At 31.4% G+C, this 14888-nt stretch overlaps 1 protein-coding gene across 1 annotated transcript in view; it reads right to left on the reverse strand.

Moving 5' to 3' along the window:
- LOC134717529 (serine/threonine-protein phosphatase 6 regulatory ankyrin repeat subunit C-like) overlaps window positions 1–14888 on the reverse strand; it is a 48169-nt gene that overhangs the window by 20897 nt on the left and 12384 nt on the right. The window contains exon 4 of the mRNA XM_063580019.1: window positions 1216–1314. Coding sequence (XP_063436089.1) covers window positions 1216–1314 — 99 coding nt within the window. The remainder of the gene's footprint in view (window positions 1–1215; window positions 1315–14888) is intronic.

A 14888-nucleotide genomic window follows, 5' to 3' on the forward strand; every position in this document is an offset into this window, starting at 1 on the left:
CAACAACTAATGAATTTGAAATCTGTGATTATTTGGGGCGGTAAACAGGAATCTATACAAATGATATTGTCTAGTAATAAGTGGGAATTAAACAACTTGTAAAAAGAGGAATTAGATACATCGTATGTAAAACAAAATGCTGGACAATGCAAGACATACTATAATAGACCGTTGGTTTTCCTGTTTGAATGGTTTTACACTAGTAATGTTGGGGCCCTTTATAACTTATTGTTCGGTGTGATCATTGATGGCGTTTCATTGACCTATAATGATTTTTTTATGACGAATGCACATACACTAACCGTTATCTCAAAAGATATGCATTAATAACCTTTTTTTCTAAGAAAAATCACCGTTCTTCCTCTTTCGGGAAACCATATGCGCGTCCCTGATATAGCCCCTTTTAAATTTTTGAAAATGAATAATGTTGTTTTTCATGTTCCCATCATTTTTTCTTTGTATTTGTTAGTCTATCATAATTTTTTTATTGAATAGCATGTTCTAACATTTTACTAGAATTTAATAGAAGAAATTATTGCGACATTAGATATTAAAAGTACGTGTTGTTCTTCTAAATGAAAAAAAAGGTTTACACGCGTATTTATGTTATATGATATCAAAACAGTGTGTATTACAGGTTAAGAAGGCACCTTGTCATTTTTTTGTTATACGCTATTGATAATAAATTCGTTGCTTTAAACGGATTCGTTCATCGCTACAAAACGTCGATGAACTATACTTTGTGCACACCAGTGTATACATTCTACATAAGAAAATACTGTACTAAGTCAGAAACACGATATTTGTTGTCCATTCGTCTGGTATGTTTAAGTTTATTCATTTTGACATTAAGTGAAAGTTGCAGCTCATTGAAATTTGAGGCATATTTACGTTGAAAGTATGCCCCCCCAAGTCCTTTATTTTGAACTTTGAAAAAATAGAAGTGCATATGAAATTTTCAGTCTAGGTTATAAGTGTTGTCAAGACTTCATATTATAACATGTATAAGAGATACACATTTAACCGTAAAAGAAGTTACTATTGAAAACTGCTGATATTATCTGAAATATAACCTATAATTTAATGTTTTCCTACTTTTCACTCTAAAAAAAACACATTCACTGTGCCACAATATAATAATTAGTATAGTGTGTAACAATACTCAATCAGACAATTCCATGGCAATTTGAAATTAAAACAAAACTAATATATTACCTCCATATTAACAGCTGCCACATTGGCTCCAAGACCTATCAACGCTTTAACCACATTCTCTTTTCCACTACTTGCAGCTTGATGCAAAGGTGAATTACCCTTTAACAACAAAAAATGAGTTAATAATGATAACACGATTTTCTTGTCTCAGCATGACACCTGTCACGAAAGTTAAACATAACTACTTGTTTGTATTGTTATAATTAGTTGAACAATCTTCGTTCTTAAGAGACTGAGGAAACAACAGGAAATATTTTCTAGTTACAGTGTATATTGAAGTTACGGAAATTTGCTTTTTCCAAATACCTATAACAATAGCTTGAAAATGCTTCAATCTAAACATTTCAATGATAGAATACAATTTAAGGTGGAGGACAAATACTTTAGAAAATATCATCAACTTAACAAGTAAAGAGACAAAGTAAAGTGTACTTCTATGCATGAGTGCAGATTATATGATTTCTGACCCAGTATACACTCTAAAAAGTACTAAGAAATTATATAATTACAAACATATTAACCTTCTATAATATACCGTAACTTGATTTTACTTAGATTCAGCCTGTTTAAGTAATTCACATAGTTTGCAGTAAAAACGAATTACTTTAATTAAGTACAACTATTCCAAAAATATCTTATTGAATTATTTTTAACTTAATGAGGAAAATTATTTTCTGAAATCCCTTTTTATTACTAGGCTGGATTAAATAAAATACTCAGAATCATTCCTACAAAAGTCTACTCCATATTTATTTATTTATTTATTTATTTTTCGGAATCGTATTTCTAATTGAATGAAAACTTTAAACTCAGTTTACATGGTTTACAAACATTCTAAATAGCAGTTTACAAAATTCTTAAAATGTAAACTTTTAGTTATTTATTGGACAGTAGAATGCTTTTGCTACATAAATATGGGTTGTTTTTGACAATACGATGTACACATACCAGGTACTAGCAACATTAAGTCATGCTAAATTACTGAAATCGTCACAATTCTAGCCTTTTGGTTAAATTTAAGACGGTTTCCGTGTAAAACAAAAGTCGCCGCATTGGTGTTCATCCAATAAAGGCAACCGTAGTATACCGGTGTTCAAAAATCATAAATCCATGGACAAAAAAACAAAATCGGGGTTACAAACTTAAACTGAGGAAAACGCATTAAATATAAGAAGAGAACAACGACACAACATTAAAATGAAACACACACAGAAACGGACTAAGCATTAGACAAAATCCTAACAGAATAACAAATATAACATCAAAACCAAATACATGAATTTGGAATAGATAAGTACCGTGACATGTCTTATAGTAATGTAAATTCAAAATAAAAAATAAGAGAAAACAAACGACACAACGGAAATAGAACGTTGAAATGTAACACACACAGAAACGAACTATAATATAACAATGACCATATTCCTGACTTGGTACAGGACATATTTTAAAGGAAATAATTGTGGGTTGAACCTGATTTTGCGGCATGCCAAACTTCCCTCTTTTATGACCATGTGAAATATAACATTAAAAAGACAAAACAACATTACTGGACTACAATATAAATAAAAAGGAGAACACAATTGACAAAGAAACACACGAATAATAGCTAACAAAAGGCAACACGTTTAAAATTTTAATACGTCAGAAGTGCATTTTGTCCGCACAAGACTTACAAGTGACGCCCAGATCCTAAAGCTTGCAAGCCGAAAAAAGAACAAAGTTGACCAGCATCGAGGAACAAAAGTTCAAAAATGTTGTGCCAAAAACGGCCAGGGTTTTCTGTTAGGTACCAGAACATCCCTTTTATTTAAAATAATGTATACTTTTGCAAACAGTAAATTTTATAAAATGACTATACAAAAGATATATGATAAAACTGAAGTATTAACTACATTTAACTACAGGAAACAACCGAAATGCATTACATAACCCGACAAAATGCATCACAAAACATAGACACATCCGAATAAGTTAAAGCCTAAACGCCAAGTGCCGTCATATTTGAAATTGTAAAAAATGACAAAAAAATGACGTCACATTTGAATTTGTAAAACAGATCATCATAAAAATGAAAAAAAAATGACGTCACATTTGAATGAATAAGATAGAATTAGGATTGATTTAAGATTATATATGAACTAAATACTGATATTACATTTAATAACAACACACATTTCAATACGTATTAATAGCAAACTAAGGTAGCAATTAACTATAGTATAAATCTATGTCCGGTTTGTTTTGAATCTAACTTCAAACGTAAATCATCGTACAGATGACGTTGAACAAAATGAAATCTAATAAATGAAGGCGGTGATTAGTTTTCTTTACCATAACACATGCATATAATAGAAAAGACGTCAACACATTTGACAAAATCCGCTGAGAATTACGAATATAACATTAAACATTTAAACTAAATTCATGAATTTGAGATATATAAGTACCGTAACACGTCTTATAGTAATGCAAATTCACATTTAGCAAAACAGTCACAATCAGGAAAAAGTCACGTTTGGAAATTAAAAGATTAGACGACGTAATGATAAACCACAATCTACCATGTGGTAAAAATTTCCTTAGCTAGTTTGGTCAAAGACACATCGTAGGGATCCACCAATGCTTGATGGTGTCCATAAAATTTACGGAGTGTCAATATTTATCTGTACTCCTCATAACTTTGTTGGAGCAGTTTCTGCGTAAGAAGCACACTTCTGTATATGAAGTCTGTATAGTGTGAACAAGCACGAGCATAAAGTATCAATAGTGATATGTAAACACCATACGAAGGGGCAGAGGGTATTGTACTGCTGAGAAATGGGAAATTGATGATTGGGAAGTTGAAATCGTCCCGTTCATCATAGATTTTCGTGTGAAGACGTCCATCTGCGTCAATATTAAGGAAAATATCAATGTATGAAGCAGTCCTTCTAGTATTAGATGTATGCTTAATTTCAAGTTCACTGGGATATATGAGATGTAAGTATTGGCTGAAATATGGGTTATTCAATGATAGAACATCATCAATATATCGGAAAGAAAAATGAAAGAATTTCGCAAGATGCTTTTTCTTTTTGTATTTTAGAAGGTTCTGAATGAATTCTGCTTCATACGAGAACAAAAACAAATCGGCCAGCAGGGGTGCACAATTAGTACCCATGTGGAATACCGACTGTCTGTTGAAATATAAATCCTCCAAACTCAACAAATATATTGTAGATCAAACAGTCCAGCATTTTGATAATATCATCTTCAGTATATTTTGTGGAAGATTCAGTGTGATTCTTAAAAAAATATGAATTATTGTTACCCAAAACATGAAATGTGTATCTACGATTCCAATTTTTATAGAATAGCTCTGTTTAATGAGATGGTGAGGTCGGTCTTTCAACTGAGCATTGGGAATAGTAGTATATAGCGAAGAGAAAGCAAACATTTTTATGTTGCTGCAAAATTGCAAAGATTGTGATCGAAGATTAAGCAGTAGATCCTTCGAATTTTTGAGAATCCACATCTGGTTAACACCACTGGTAGAATTTATATCATCAAGCCCATCTTTAACATTAGAAAGAATAGTAGTCAGTACTTAAGAAAGATGTTTAGTCGAACATTTTGAAGACCCAGCTATGTGTCGTTCATTGTGTAATCTAACGTTTTTTTATTGAGTTTAAGTCTGCCAATTGATATTTTATCGTGTGTTTTTCTATGTTGTGATGTTATGCTATTGTTTCAGAAAAAGGGAGAAGGTTTGGATCCATTAAAACGTTTAATCCCGCAGCAAATGTTTGCACCTGTCCTAAATCAGGAATCTGATGTACAGTAGTTGTCGTTTGTTTATGTAATATATACGTGTTTCTCGTTTCTCGTTTTGTTTATATAGATTAGACCGTTGGTTTTCCCGTTTGAATGGTTTTACACCAGTAAATGTTGGGCCCTTTATAGATTGTTGTTCGGTGTGAGCCAAGGCTCCGTGTTGAAGGCCGTACTTTAACCTATAATGGTTTACTTTTTGAATTGTTATTTGGATGGAAAGTTGTCTCATTGGCACTCACACCACATTTTCCTATATCTATATATGCATATTTTTTTTTTAATTTGAGGTTTCTAATGACTTTTACCTTACGGCAGGACTTGTTTCGAAGGTAACTTGTGTTAACTTATGACAGGACTGGTTCCAAGTTAACTTATATCAAAAGCAAACCTGTTTCAAAGTTAACTATTTGACAGACATAAAAACAGTCCTAGGATCAAGTCTGCTTTTCAAGTTAACTAGATTTTGGTCCTAGGACTTAAGTAAATGTTAAAATGAACACAATGATGCAAGGTTATGTAGCCCTACAATATAAGGAAATGATCAAATAAAGGGACAAAGAAAAATAACAAATGTAATCCATACTTTGAACTTTTGAAATAGTAAATGCAGTTCATAATACAAAATGTGCAAGTAGTATATCCTGATTCATGTGTACATTCTACATTGGCTAGAGGTATAGGGGGAGGGTTGATATCTCATGAACATGTTTAACCCCGCCGCATTTTTGCGCCTGTTTCAAGTCAGGAGCCCTTGGCCTTTGTTAGTCTTGTACTATTTTTATTTTAGTTTCTTGTGTACAATTTTGAAGACCCAGCTTTGTATCGTTCTTTATATGTTTATTAAGTGTTGTGTAATTTAGGTATCCAGTATAATGAAGGTAAGTTTTCTTCGTTTTCTTTGATGTTGATAGAAAAAGAAAAAAGGACACATTTATGATTTTGTTAAATTGCGTCCTTGCTAAATGATGTTAAAGAATATGTAGGGTTACCAGTAGTTTTATTTATTCCAAGTTCTGTTGTGAGACATTGCAAATAATGTTTTTTTTTACATATGAAGACAATCCAGAAATATTGAAATAAAAGTTGTATTTGATGATAACACATAACATATATAAAGATTGAGGATGAACACGGATGTCATTTTTGACAAAAAAACATCTGAAAAGTGACATTGTTGGCATATTCGGTAGATTTTTGTATATTTGAGCTTGAATTGAATCGTTTTTAATTATTAAATTAGTTAAAATCTTTCACATAAATTACTTGAATCAAATGAAATAGACACTTAAAGAGGCTTGCGGGTATAAGATTTTCAGAAAAAAAAAATCATTCCAAAAATTCAATGCATGTTGGCCCCAGGTGACTTTAATAATGTAGATATCATTGAAAAAGCTCCAAATTATCTCCCTTTGGTGCAAAAATGTCATTTTTTGGCATTAAAATTGAAATATCTTTTTTAACTCATCGGTGATCTATGTATTTTATTGCTTTTTTCGAATAAGCTGTACATAAACTGAATAATTGTAAATTTTAAGCAATTTCTGTAATTTAGATCTTTTTTTTATTTCGATATTACCGCTTTTTCTCCTATTAGTTCAACAGAAAAAAAGGACATTGACAAAAATGTATGCTTCTTAAGAAGGCAGATTGTGAGCGTAAATGAACGGTGACCCCATTTTTTTTATTTCATTTTTCTATTAAGTATAAGTTAAAGTTAATTTATAGAAAAATAAAACGAAATCCTATATTAAATTTAAAAAAAATGATTTAGACCCGCGAGCCTCCTTAAGTGTTTAAAAAGTGATCAATATCCTTCGTCAGATGAACCTGAAATTTGAGGCAAAAATCGGTCCTTACCGGGCCTACTCCTTTGTTGTTCTTGTATAGCAATATTGCTGGCCATTGTATTACGCATTGAATCCTGACATAAAAAAAAATGGCTGATTTATAACTAGGCTGGTATATAGATTAACAAATTAAAGTTGGTCGATACGGTCAAATAATTTTGCTGTACAAGTCAGCCTGAGGTATTAAAACTACTGAAATTCTGTTACGTATCAATATGTTGCATAAACATGATAAAATGAGGACATGATGGCACCCTAAATTTATGCAAACAATTTTTTTTGTTATTGAATTGCAATATTGCTGTCATTTGTATTGTTCATGGAATCCTGACATAGAATATGCCTGATTTTTATATGCGGATCTATATATTTACACATTAAAGTGCACATATGATCAGTTTTGATCGATGCGGCCTAGTCAAATAATGTTATTCTACAAGTCTGCCTAAGTTATAAAAACTACTGAAATGTTGTTAAATTTTAATACATTGAACAAAAGGAGGACATGCTGGCACCCTACATTTGTGCGAACAAACTTTTTTGTTATTGTTTTGCAATATTGCTGTCATGTGAAGTATACATTAAATCCTGACATAGATTATGGCTGAATTACTGTGCGGGTACTTCTGTTGGAGTCCATTTTTCTTTTTATTATTTTTTTTATAAATGTATGCAATTTTAGTTAATAAATAATTGATGACCGCTATACTTTATTTTAGTTTTAACATGGGTAGGCATTACATTCGTGAATATTTTTGCCAGAGCGATAGCGAGGGCTAAAATAACAAGAATATATTGCCTACCCATGTTAAAACTAAAATAAAGTATAGCTGACATCAATTATTTCGATTCTGAAAAGGACAATTACGGTAATTTCTATGTTCGAGTTCGAGTGTAGAGTACTTGTGTAGGCTCTTCCATCAACCTCCCTATCAATTTTTATCTAACTAGTTCAAACTAGTTTAGTTTCGCATGGTTGCAAGTTTCTTAAATTCAAAATTAAAACAGAAATTATCAAATTTATTAACTTAAACATTATTTGTGTCACAATATACATGATATAACAGAAAAGTTAAAATTCAACGTCTTTTTCTTTGAGGTCAATTTCTGACACGCACATTTTCAAGTCAGTTGTCAGTGGCGGTGGATACACAAAGAGAATAGGGTAGGTCGATCTTTTTTACTAAATTAATTGTGAATGTTTCGCCGGTTATTGTAGCATTGGTAAATATGTTCATATCTGATAGAGGATTCCTTGATAAAGATGTGCTGATATTCGAGACTTGGCAGGACGGGCCCTTTAACAGAGAATCATTTATACTTGCGTTAGTCCAAATAATTACGACGTCTAGCAAGGCTAATTATTTTTCCTGGGACGCCTTCCTATGACGGCGTCCCGGAAAAAATAATAAAATAGCCTTGCCAGACGTCATAATAATTTTGGACTATACATGGTAGCTACACCCTGTAAAGTTGATGAAAGGGCACGCCTTTGTGCATCTTACGATTTCAAATGCTTTATTACATGATGATTAAGACTAATACTGAGTGACAATCTTGTTGCATTTGTAAAATGGATTAGAAACCTTGGTGGTATATTGGTAATTACGCCTATTTTTTTCATAGGAGAATGGTGTTCGATTTCCTGCTAGGATCAGTCCATTTTATCATAAATATGAAACAATTTTGTCATTTCAGTACAACAGTTATAATTAACCTATACTTTATTTTATATTTTATCGTCATATCATATGTTTCAAGGAAATTATTATACACATGCCTTTTAACAGGATAGATGAAACGTGTTTTTCAGACGGAGGGGTTTTGAAGTTAGAACAGCCAACATGAACCAGGCAGTATCTAGGTCAAATAGGTCAATTTCGAATTGTAACACATTGTTGTCATTGTAAAAGCATTAGTTACTGTAAGAGTATTAGTAACAAAATGTGTATCATTTAAGTGTTTGAAAGTGTCCTAAGTTAATGAAATACATTAAATGCGTATACCAATTTGATAAAATTCATTTTTCTGCCGTAGTCAATATACGCATGTGTAAACTAATTTTATTGGATAATAAAGTATGGTTTCTTTACAAAGCTTAAGAAGCACGTCATATTAGACTATCGGTTAATCGGGAAACGAAATGTTAACATAAACATGTTAAAGTATAACACAAAAACGCACTTGACACAGAAAAAAAAATTTCCAGATTTAGGCTTTACAATAGATTTTAAAACTTTCAACAACTAATAAATCTGTAGTTATTTGGTGCGGTAAAACAGGAATCTATACAAATGATATTGTCTAGTAATAAGTTGGAATTAAACAACTTGTAAAAAGAGGAATTAGATACATCGTATGTAAAACAAAATGCTGGACAATGCAAGACATACTATAATAGACCGTTGGTTTTCCCGTTTGAATGGTTTTACACTAGTAATGATGGGGCCCTTTATAACTTATTGTTCGGTGTGAGCACTGATGGCCTTTCATTGACCTATAATGATTTTTTTTTATGACGAATGCACATAAACTAACCGTTATCTCAACAGATATGCATTAACAACCTTTTTTCTAAGAACAATCACCGTTCTTCCTCTTTCGGGAAACCATATGCGCGTCCCTGATATTGGCCCTTTTAATTTTTTGAAAATGAATAATTTTGTTTTTCATGTTCCCATCATTTTGTCTTTGTGTTTGTTATTCTATCTTAATTTTTTTATTGAATAGCATGTTCTTACATTTTACTAGAATTTTATTAAAGAAATTATTGCGATATTAGATATAAAAAGTACGTGTTGTTCTTTTAAATGAAAAAAAAAGGTTTACACGCCTTATTCATGTTATATGATATCAAAACAGTGTAGTACAGGTTAAGAAGGCACCTTGTCAATTTTTTGTTATACGCTATTGATAATAAATTCGTTGCTTCAAACGGATTCGTTCATCGCTACAAAACGTCGACGAACTATACTTTGTGCACAACAGTGTATACATTCTACATAAGAAAATACTGTACTAAGTCAGAAACACGACATTTGTTGTCCATTCGTCTGGTATGTTTAAGTTTCATTTTGACATTAAGTGAAAGTTGCAGCTCTTTGAAATTTGAGGCATATTTATGTTGAAAGTATGCCCCCAAGGCCTATATTTTTACCTTTGAAAAAATAGAAGTGCATATGGAATTTCCATTCTAGGATATAAATGTTGTCAAAACTTCATATTATAACATGTATAAGGGGAACACATTTAAGGTAACACGATACCAAATAGCATATCTCCCGATTTCTATTTTTTTTGTCAAACGAATACTTTGAATCAAGTTAGATCGGAATATGTATTAAACAATTGGGGTCACCATTTTTGTTTTTTTTATGATTTGTATAAGAACACGTCAATTTTGGTGACATATTTACTTGGGTATATAAGGGAAATGCCTTATTTTCGGCTTACCTTTTTAGATTTTCGAATTGATGCCTATTTTCTTATATACGGAGAAAAACAAAAAACTAATTTAATATCCAGGATTGCATAGTGAATCCATACACGTATAGAAACTCATATGTCACCATCCTTGTTTTTGAAATAAATGGCTTCAAAATTGATCGATAGACCTAGAATTTGACCAAAAAACGTGTGACAGGAAATAACGTTATTCCTTTTTCAGAGAAATGGAGGAAAAAAAAATATGTCGTAATCTGAATTAGTATATTTTATTTTCATTTCCCCTGTCGACTGTCAAAAAGTTCCTAGAAATGCAATATAAAATTCTACTGAATTAAATAAATATATTTATTTATTTAGTCCTGCACATAGAATTTCACTCATATGAATTAATATAAACAACGTCTAATTTCACATCAAACGAGCATAATTATACTTGAAACTTGCGTGAATAGGTTCCATGTGAATCTTATGATAGTAGTTCATGCATAAATCACTGGAATTGTGTATACGTTAAATTCACGTAAATATTTGAAATAAAATTATTTAAATAATATATCTGTTCCAAAAATTTATTAACACCATAAACAAAACCTTCTGATTTTTGCTAAGATTACGTAAAAATTAAACGAAACATTTCACGTGAGATTCATTCGAATAACTGATTTTTAACTCCATCATATTAGACAATGTTGGTATCATCACTGCATCCCATGATGCAGAAATTTAGTATTTTAAACAAATTGATTCATTTAACAGTTGTTTAAATGCTCGTTTTGATGGTTGTTTTACGTTCAGTGGCAAAAAGTTCAGGCATGTTCGGGACGACACAATACAATTTTGAAAACAGTTGTTTATAAAAGACTAATGTGATGCACCAATCAAACAAGGTTAAATACACATTCCAAAAAAAAATAATAAAACTCCAAAAAAATTCAAAACAAAAAAATCCCTTATCAAATGACGAAATCAAAATCTGAAAAAGATCAAAAGAATGATAAACAGTTGTCATATTCTTGACTTGGTACACACAATACATGTAGTATAGTATACTCTGCGTGGTGTAAATGTGTTGCTTGTTTTCTCAGCAAGTCGGACAAACCTTGCAAATTGTTAACGAATAATTCAGTCGTTATATTCCGCTAACTACACTAACATGAAGTAAGTAGGAGAGATCGATTACGGGGAGGGACCAAATGATTCGGGTTAGCAAACTGTATACAAAATTTCACAAATTTCAACATTCTGTCATTTGTGAAAAAAAATTTACATAACAAATTTTGAGATCATATATGCATTCTTTATATAAGTAAAACATCTTCGAAATCTAAATCAATATGTTGCATAAACATGATAAAATGAGGACATGATGGCACCCTAAATTTATGCAAACAATTTTTTTTGTTATTGAATTGCAATATTGCTGTCATTTGTATTGTTCATGGAATCCTGACATAGAATATGCCTGATTTTTATATGCGGATCTATATATTTACACATTAAAGTGCACATATGATCAGTTTTGATCGATGCGGCCTAGTCAAATAATGTTATTCTACAAGTCTGCCTAAGTTATAAAAACTACTGAAATGTTGTTAAATTTTAATACATTGAACAAAAGGAGGACATGCTGGCACCCTACATTTGTGCGAACAAACTTTTTTGTTATTGTTTTGCAATATTGCTGTCATGTGAAGTATACATTAAATCCTGACATAGATTATGGCTGAATTACTGTGCGGGTACTTCTGTTGGAGTCCATTTTTCTTTTTATTATTTTTTTTATAAATGTATGCAATTTTAGTTAATAAATAATTGATGACCGCTATACTTTATTTTAGTTTTAACATGGGTAGGCATTACATTCGTGAATATTTTTGCCAGAGCGATAGCGAGGGCTAAAATAACAAGAATATATTGCCTACCCATGTTAAAACTAAAATAAAGTATAGCTGACATCAATTATTTCGATTCTGAAAAGGACAATTACGGTAATTTCTATGTTCGAGTTCGAGTGTAGAGTACTTGTGTAGGCTCTTCCATCAACCTCCCTATCAATTTTTATCTAACTAGTTCAAACTAGTTTAGTTTCGCATGGTTGCAAGTTTCTTAAATTCAAAATTAAAACAGAAATTATCAAATTTATTAACTTAAACATTATTTGTGTCACAATATACATGATATAACAGAAAAGTTAAAATTCAACGTCTTTTTCTTTGAGGTCAATTTCTGACACGCACATTTTCAAGTCAGTTGTCAGTGGCGGTGGATACACAAAGAGAATAGGGTAGGTCGATCTTTTTTACTAAATTAATTGTGAATGTTTCGCCGGTTATTGTAGCATTGGTAAATATGTTCATATCTGATAGAGGATTCCTTGATAAAGATGTGCTGATATTCGAGACTTGGCAGGACGGGCCCTTTAACAGAGAATCATTTATACTTGCGTTAGTCCAAATAATTACGACGTCTAGCAAGGCTAATTATTTTTCCTGGGACGCCTTCCTATGACGGCGTCCCGGAAAAAATAATAAAATAGCCTTGCCAGACGTCATAATAATTTTGGACTATACATGGTAGCTACACCCTGTAAAGTTGATGAAAGGGCACGCCTTTGTGCATCTTACGATTTCAAATGCTTTATTACATGATGATTAAGACTAATACTGAGTGACAATCTTGTTGCATTTGTAAAATGGATTAGAAACCTTGGTGGTATATTGGTAATTACGCCTATTTTTTTCATAGGAGAATGGTGTTCGATTTCCTGCTAGGATCAGTCCATTTTATCATAAATATGAAACAATTTTGTCATTTCAGTACAACAGTTATAATTAACCTATACTTTATTTTATATTTTATCGTCATATCATATGTTTCAAGGAAATTATTATGCACATGCCTTTTAACAGGATAGATGAAACGTGTTTTTCAGACGGAGGGGTTTTGAAGTTAGAACAGCCAACATGAACCAGGCAGTATCTAGGTCAAATAGGTCAATTTCGAATTGTAACACATTGTTGTCATTGTAAAAGCATTAGTTACTGTAAGAGTATTAGTAACAAAATGTGTATCATTTAAGTGTTTGAAAGTGTCCTAAGTTAATGAAATACATTAAATGCGTATACCAATTTGATAAAATTCATTTTTCTGCCGTAGTCAATATACGCATGTGTAAACTAATTTTATTGGATAATAAAGTATGGTTTCTTTACAAAGCTTAAGAAGCACGTCATATTAGACTATCGGTTAATCGGGAAACGAAATGTTAACATAAACATGTTAAAGTATAACACAAAAACGCACTTGACACAGAAAAAAAAATTTCCAGATTTAGGCTTTACAATAGATTTTAAAACTTTCAACAACTAATAAATCTGTAGTTATTTGGTGCGGTAAAACAGGAATCTATACAAATGATATTGTCTAGTAATAAGTTGGAATTAAACAACTTGTAAAAAGAGGAATTAGATACATCGTATGTAAAACAAAATGCTGGACAATGCAAGACATACTATAATAGACCGTTGGTTTTCCCGTTTGAATGGTTTTACACTAGTAATGATGGGGCCCTTTATAACTTATTGTTCGGTGTGAGCACTGATGGCCTTTCATTGACCTATAATGATTTTTTTTATGACGAATGCACATAAACTAACCGTTATCTCAACAGATATGCATTAACAACCTTTTTTCTAAGAACAATCACCGTTCTTCCTCTTTCGGGAAACCATATGCGCGTCCCTGATATAGCCCCTTTTAATTTTTTGAAAATGAATAATTTTGTTTTTCATGTTCCCATCATTTTGTCTTTGTGTTTGTTATTCTATCTTAATTTTTTTATTGAATAGCATGTTCTTACATTTTACTAGAATTTTATTAAAGAAATTATTGCGATATTAGATATAAAAAGTACGTGTTGTTCTTTTAAATGAAAAAAAAAGGTTTACACGCCTTATTCATGTTATATGATATCAAAACAGTGTAGTACAGGTTAAGAAGGCACCTTGTCAATTTTTTGTTATACGCTATTGATAATAAATTCGTTGCTTCAAACGGATTCGTTCATCGCTACAAAACGTCGACGAACTATACTTTGTGCACAACAGTGTATACATTCTACATAAGAAAATACTGTACTAAGTCAGAAACACGACATTTGTTGTCCATTCGTCTGGTATGTTTAAGTTTCATTTTGACATTAAGTGAAAGTTGCAGCTCTTTGAAATTTGAGGCATATTTATGTTGAAAGTATGCCCCCAAGGCCTATATTTTTACCTTTGAAAAAATAGAAGTGCATATGGAATTTCCATTCTAGGATATAAATGTTGTCAAAACTTCATATTATAACATGTATAAGGGGAACACATTTAAGGTAACACGATACCAAATAGCATATCTCCCGATTTCTATTTTTTTTGTCAAACGAATACTTTGAATCAAGTTAGATCGGAATATGTATTAAACAATTGGGGTCACCATTTTTGTTTTTTTTATGATTTGTATAAGAACACGTCAATTTTGGTGACATATTTACTTGGGTATATAAGGGAAATGCCTTATTTT

The sequence above is a fragment of the Mytilus trossulus genome, chromosome 5 (assembly GCF_036588685.1).
Source record: "Mytilus trossulus isolate FHL-02 chromosome 5, PNRI_Mtr1.1.1.hap1, whole genome shotgun sequence".
Classification (NCBI taxonomy): domain Eukaryota; kingdom Metazoa; phylum Mollusca; class Bivalvia; order Mytilida; family Mytilidae; genus Mytilus; species Mytilus trossulus.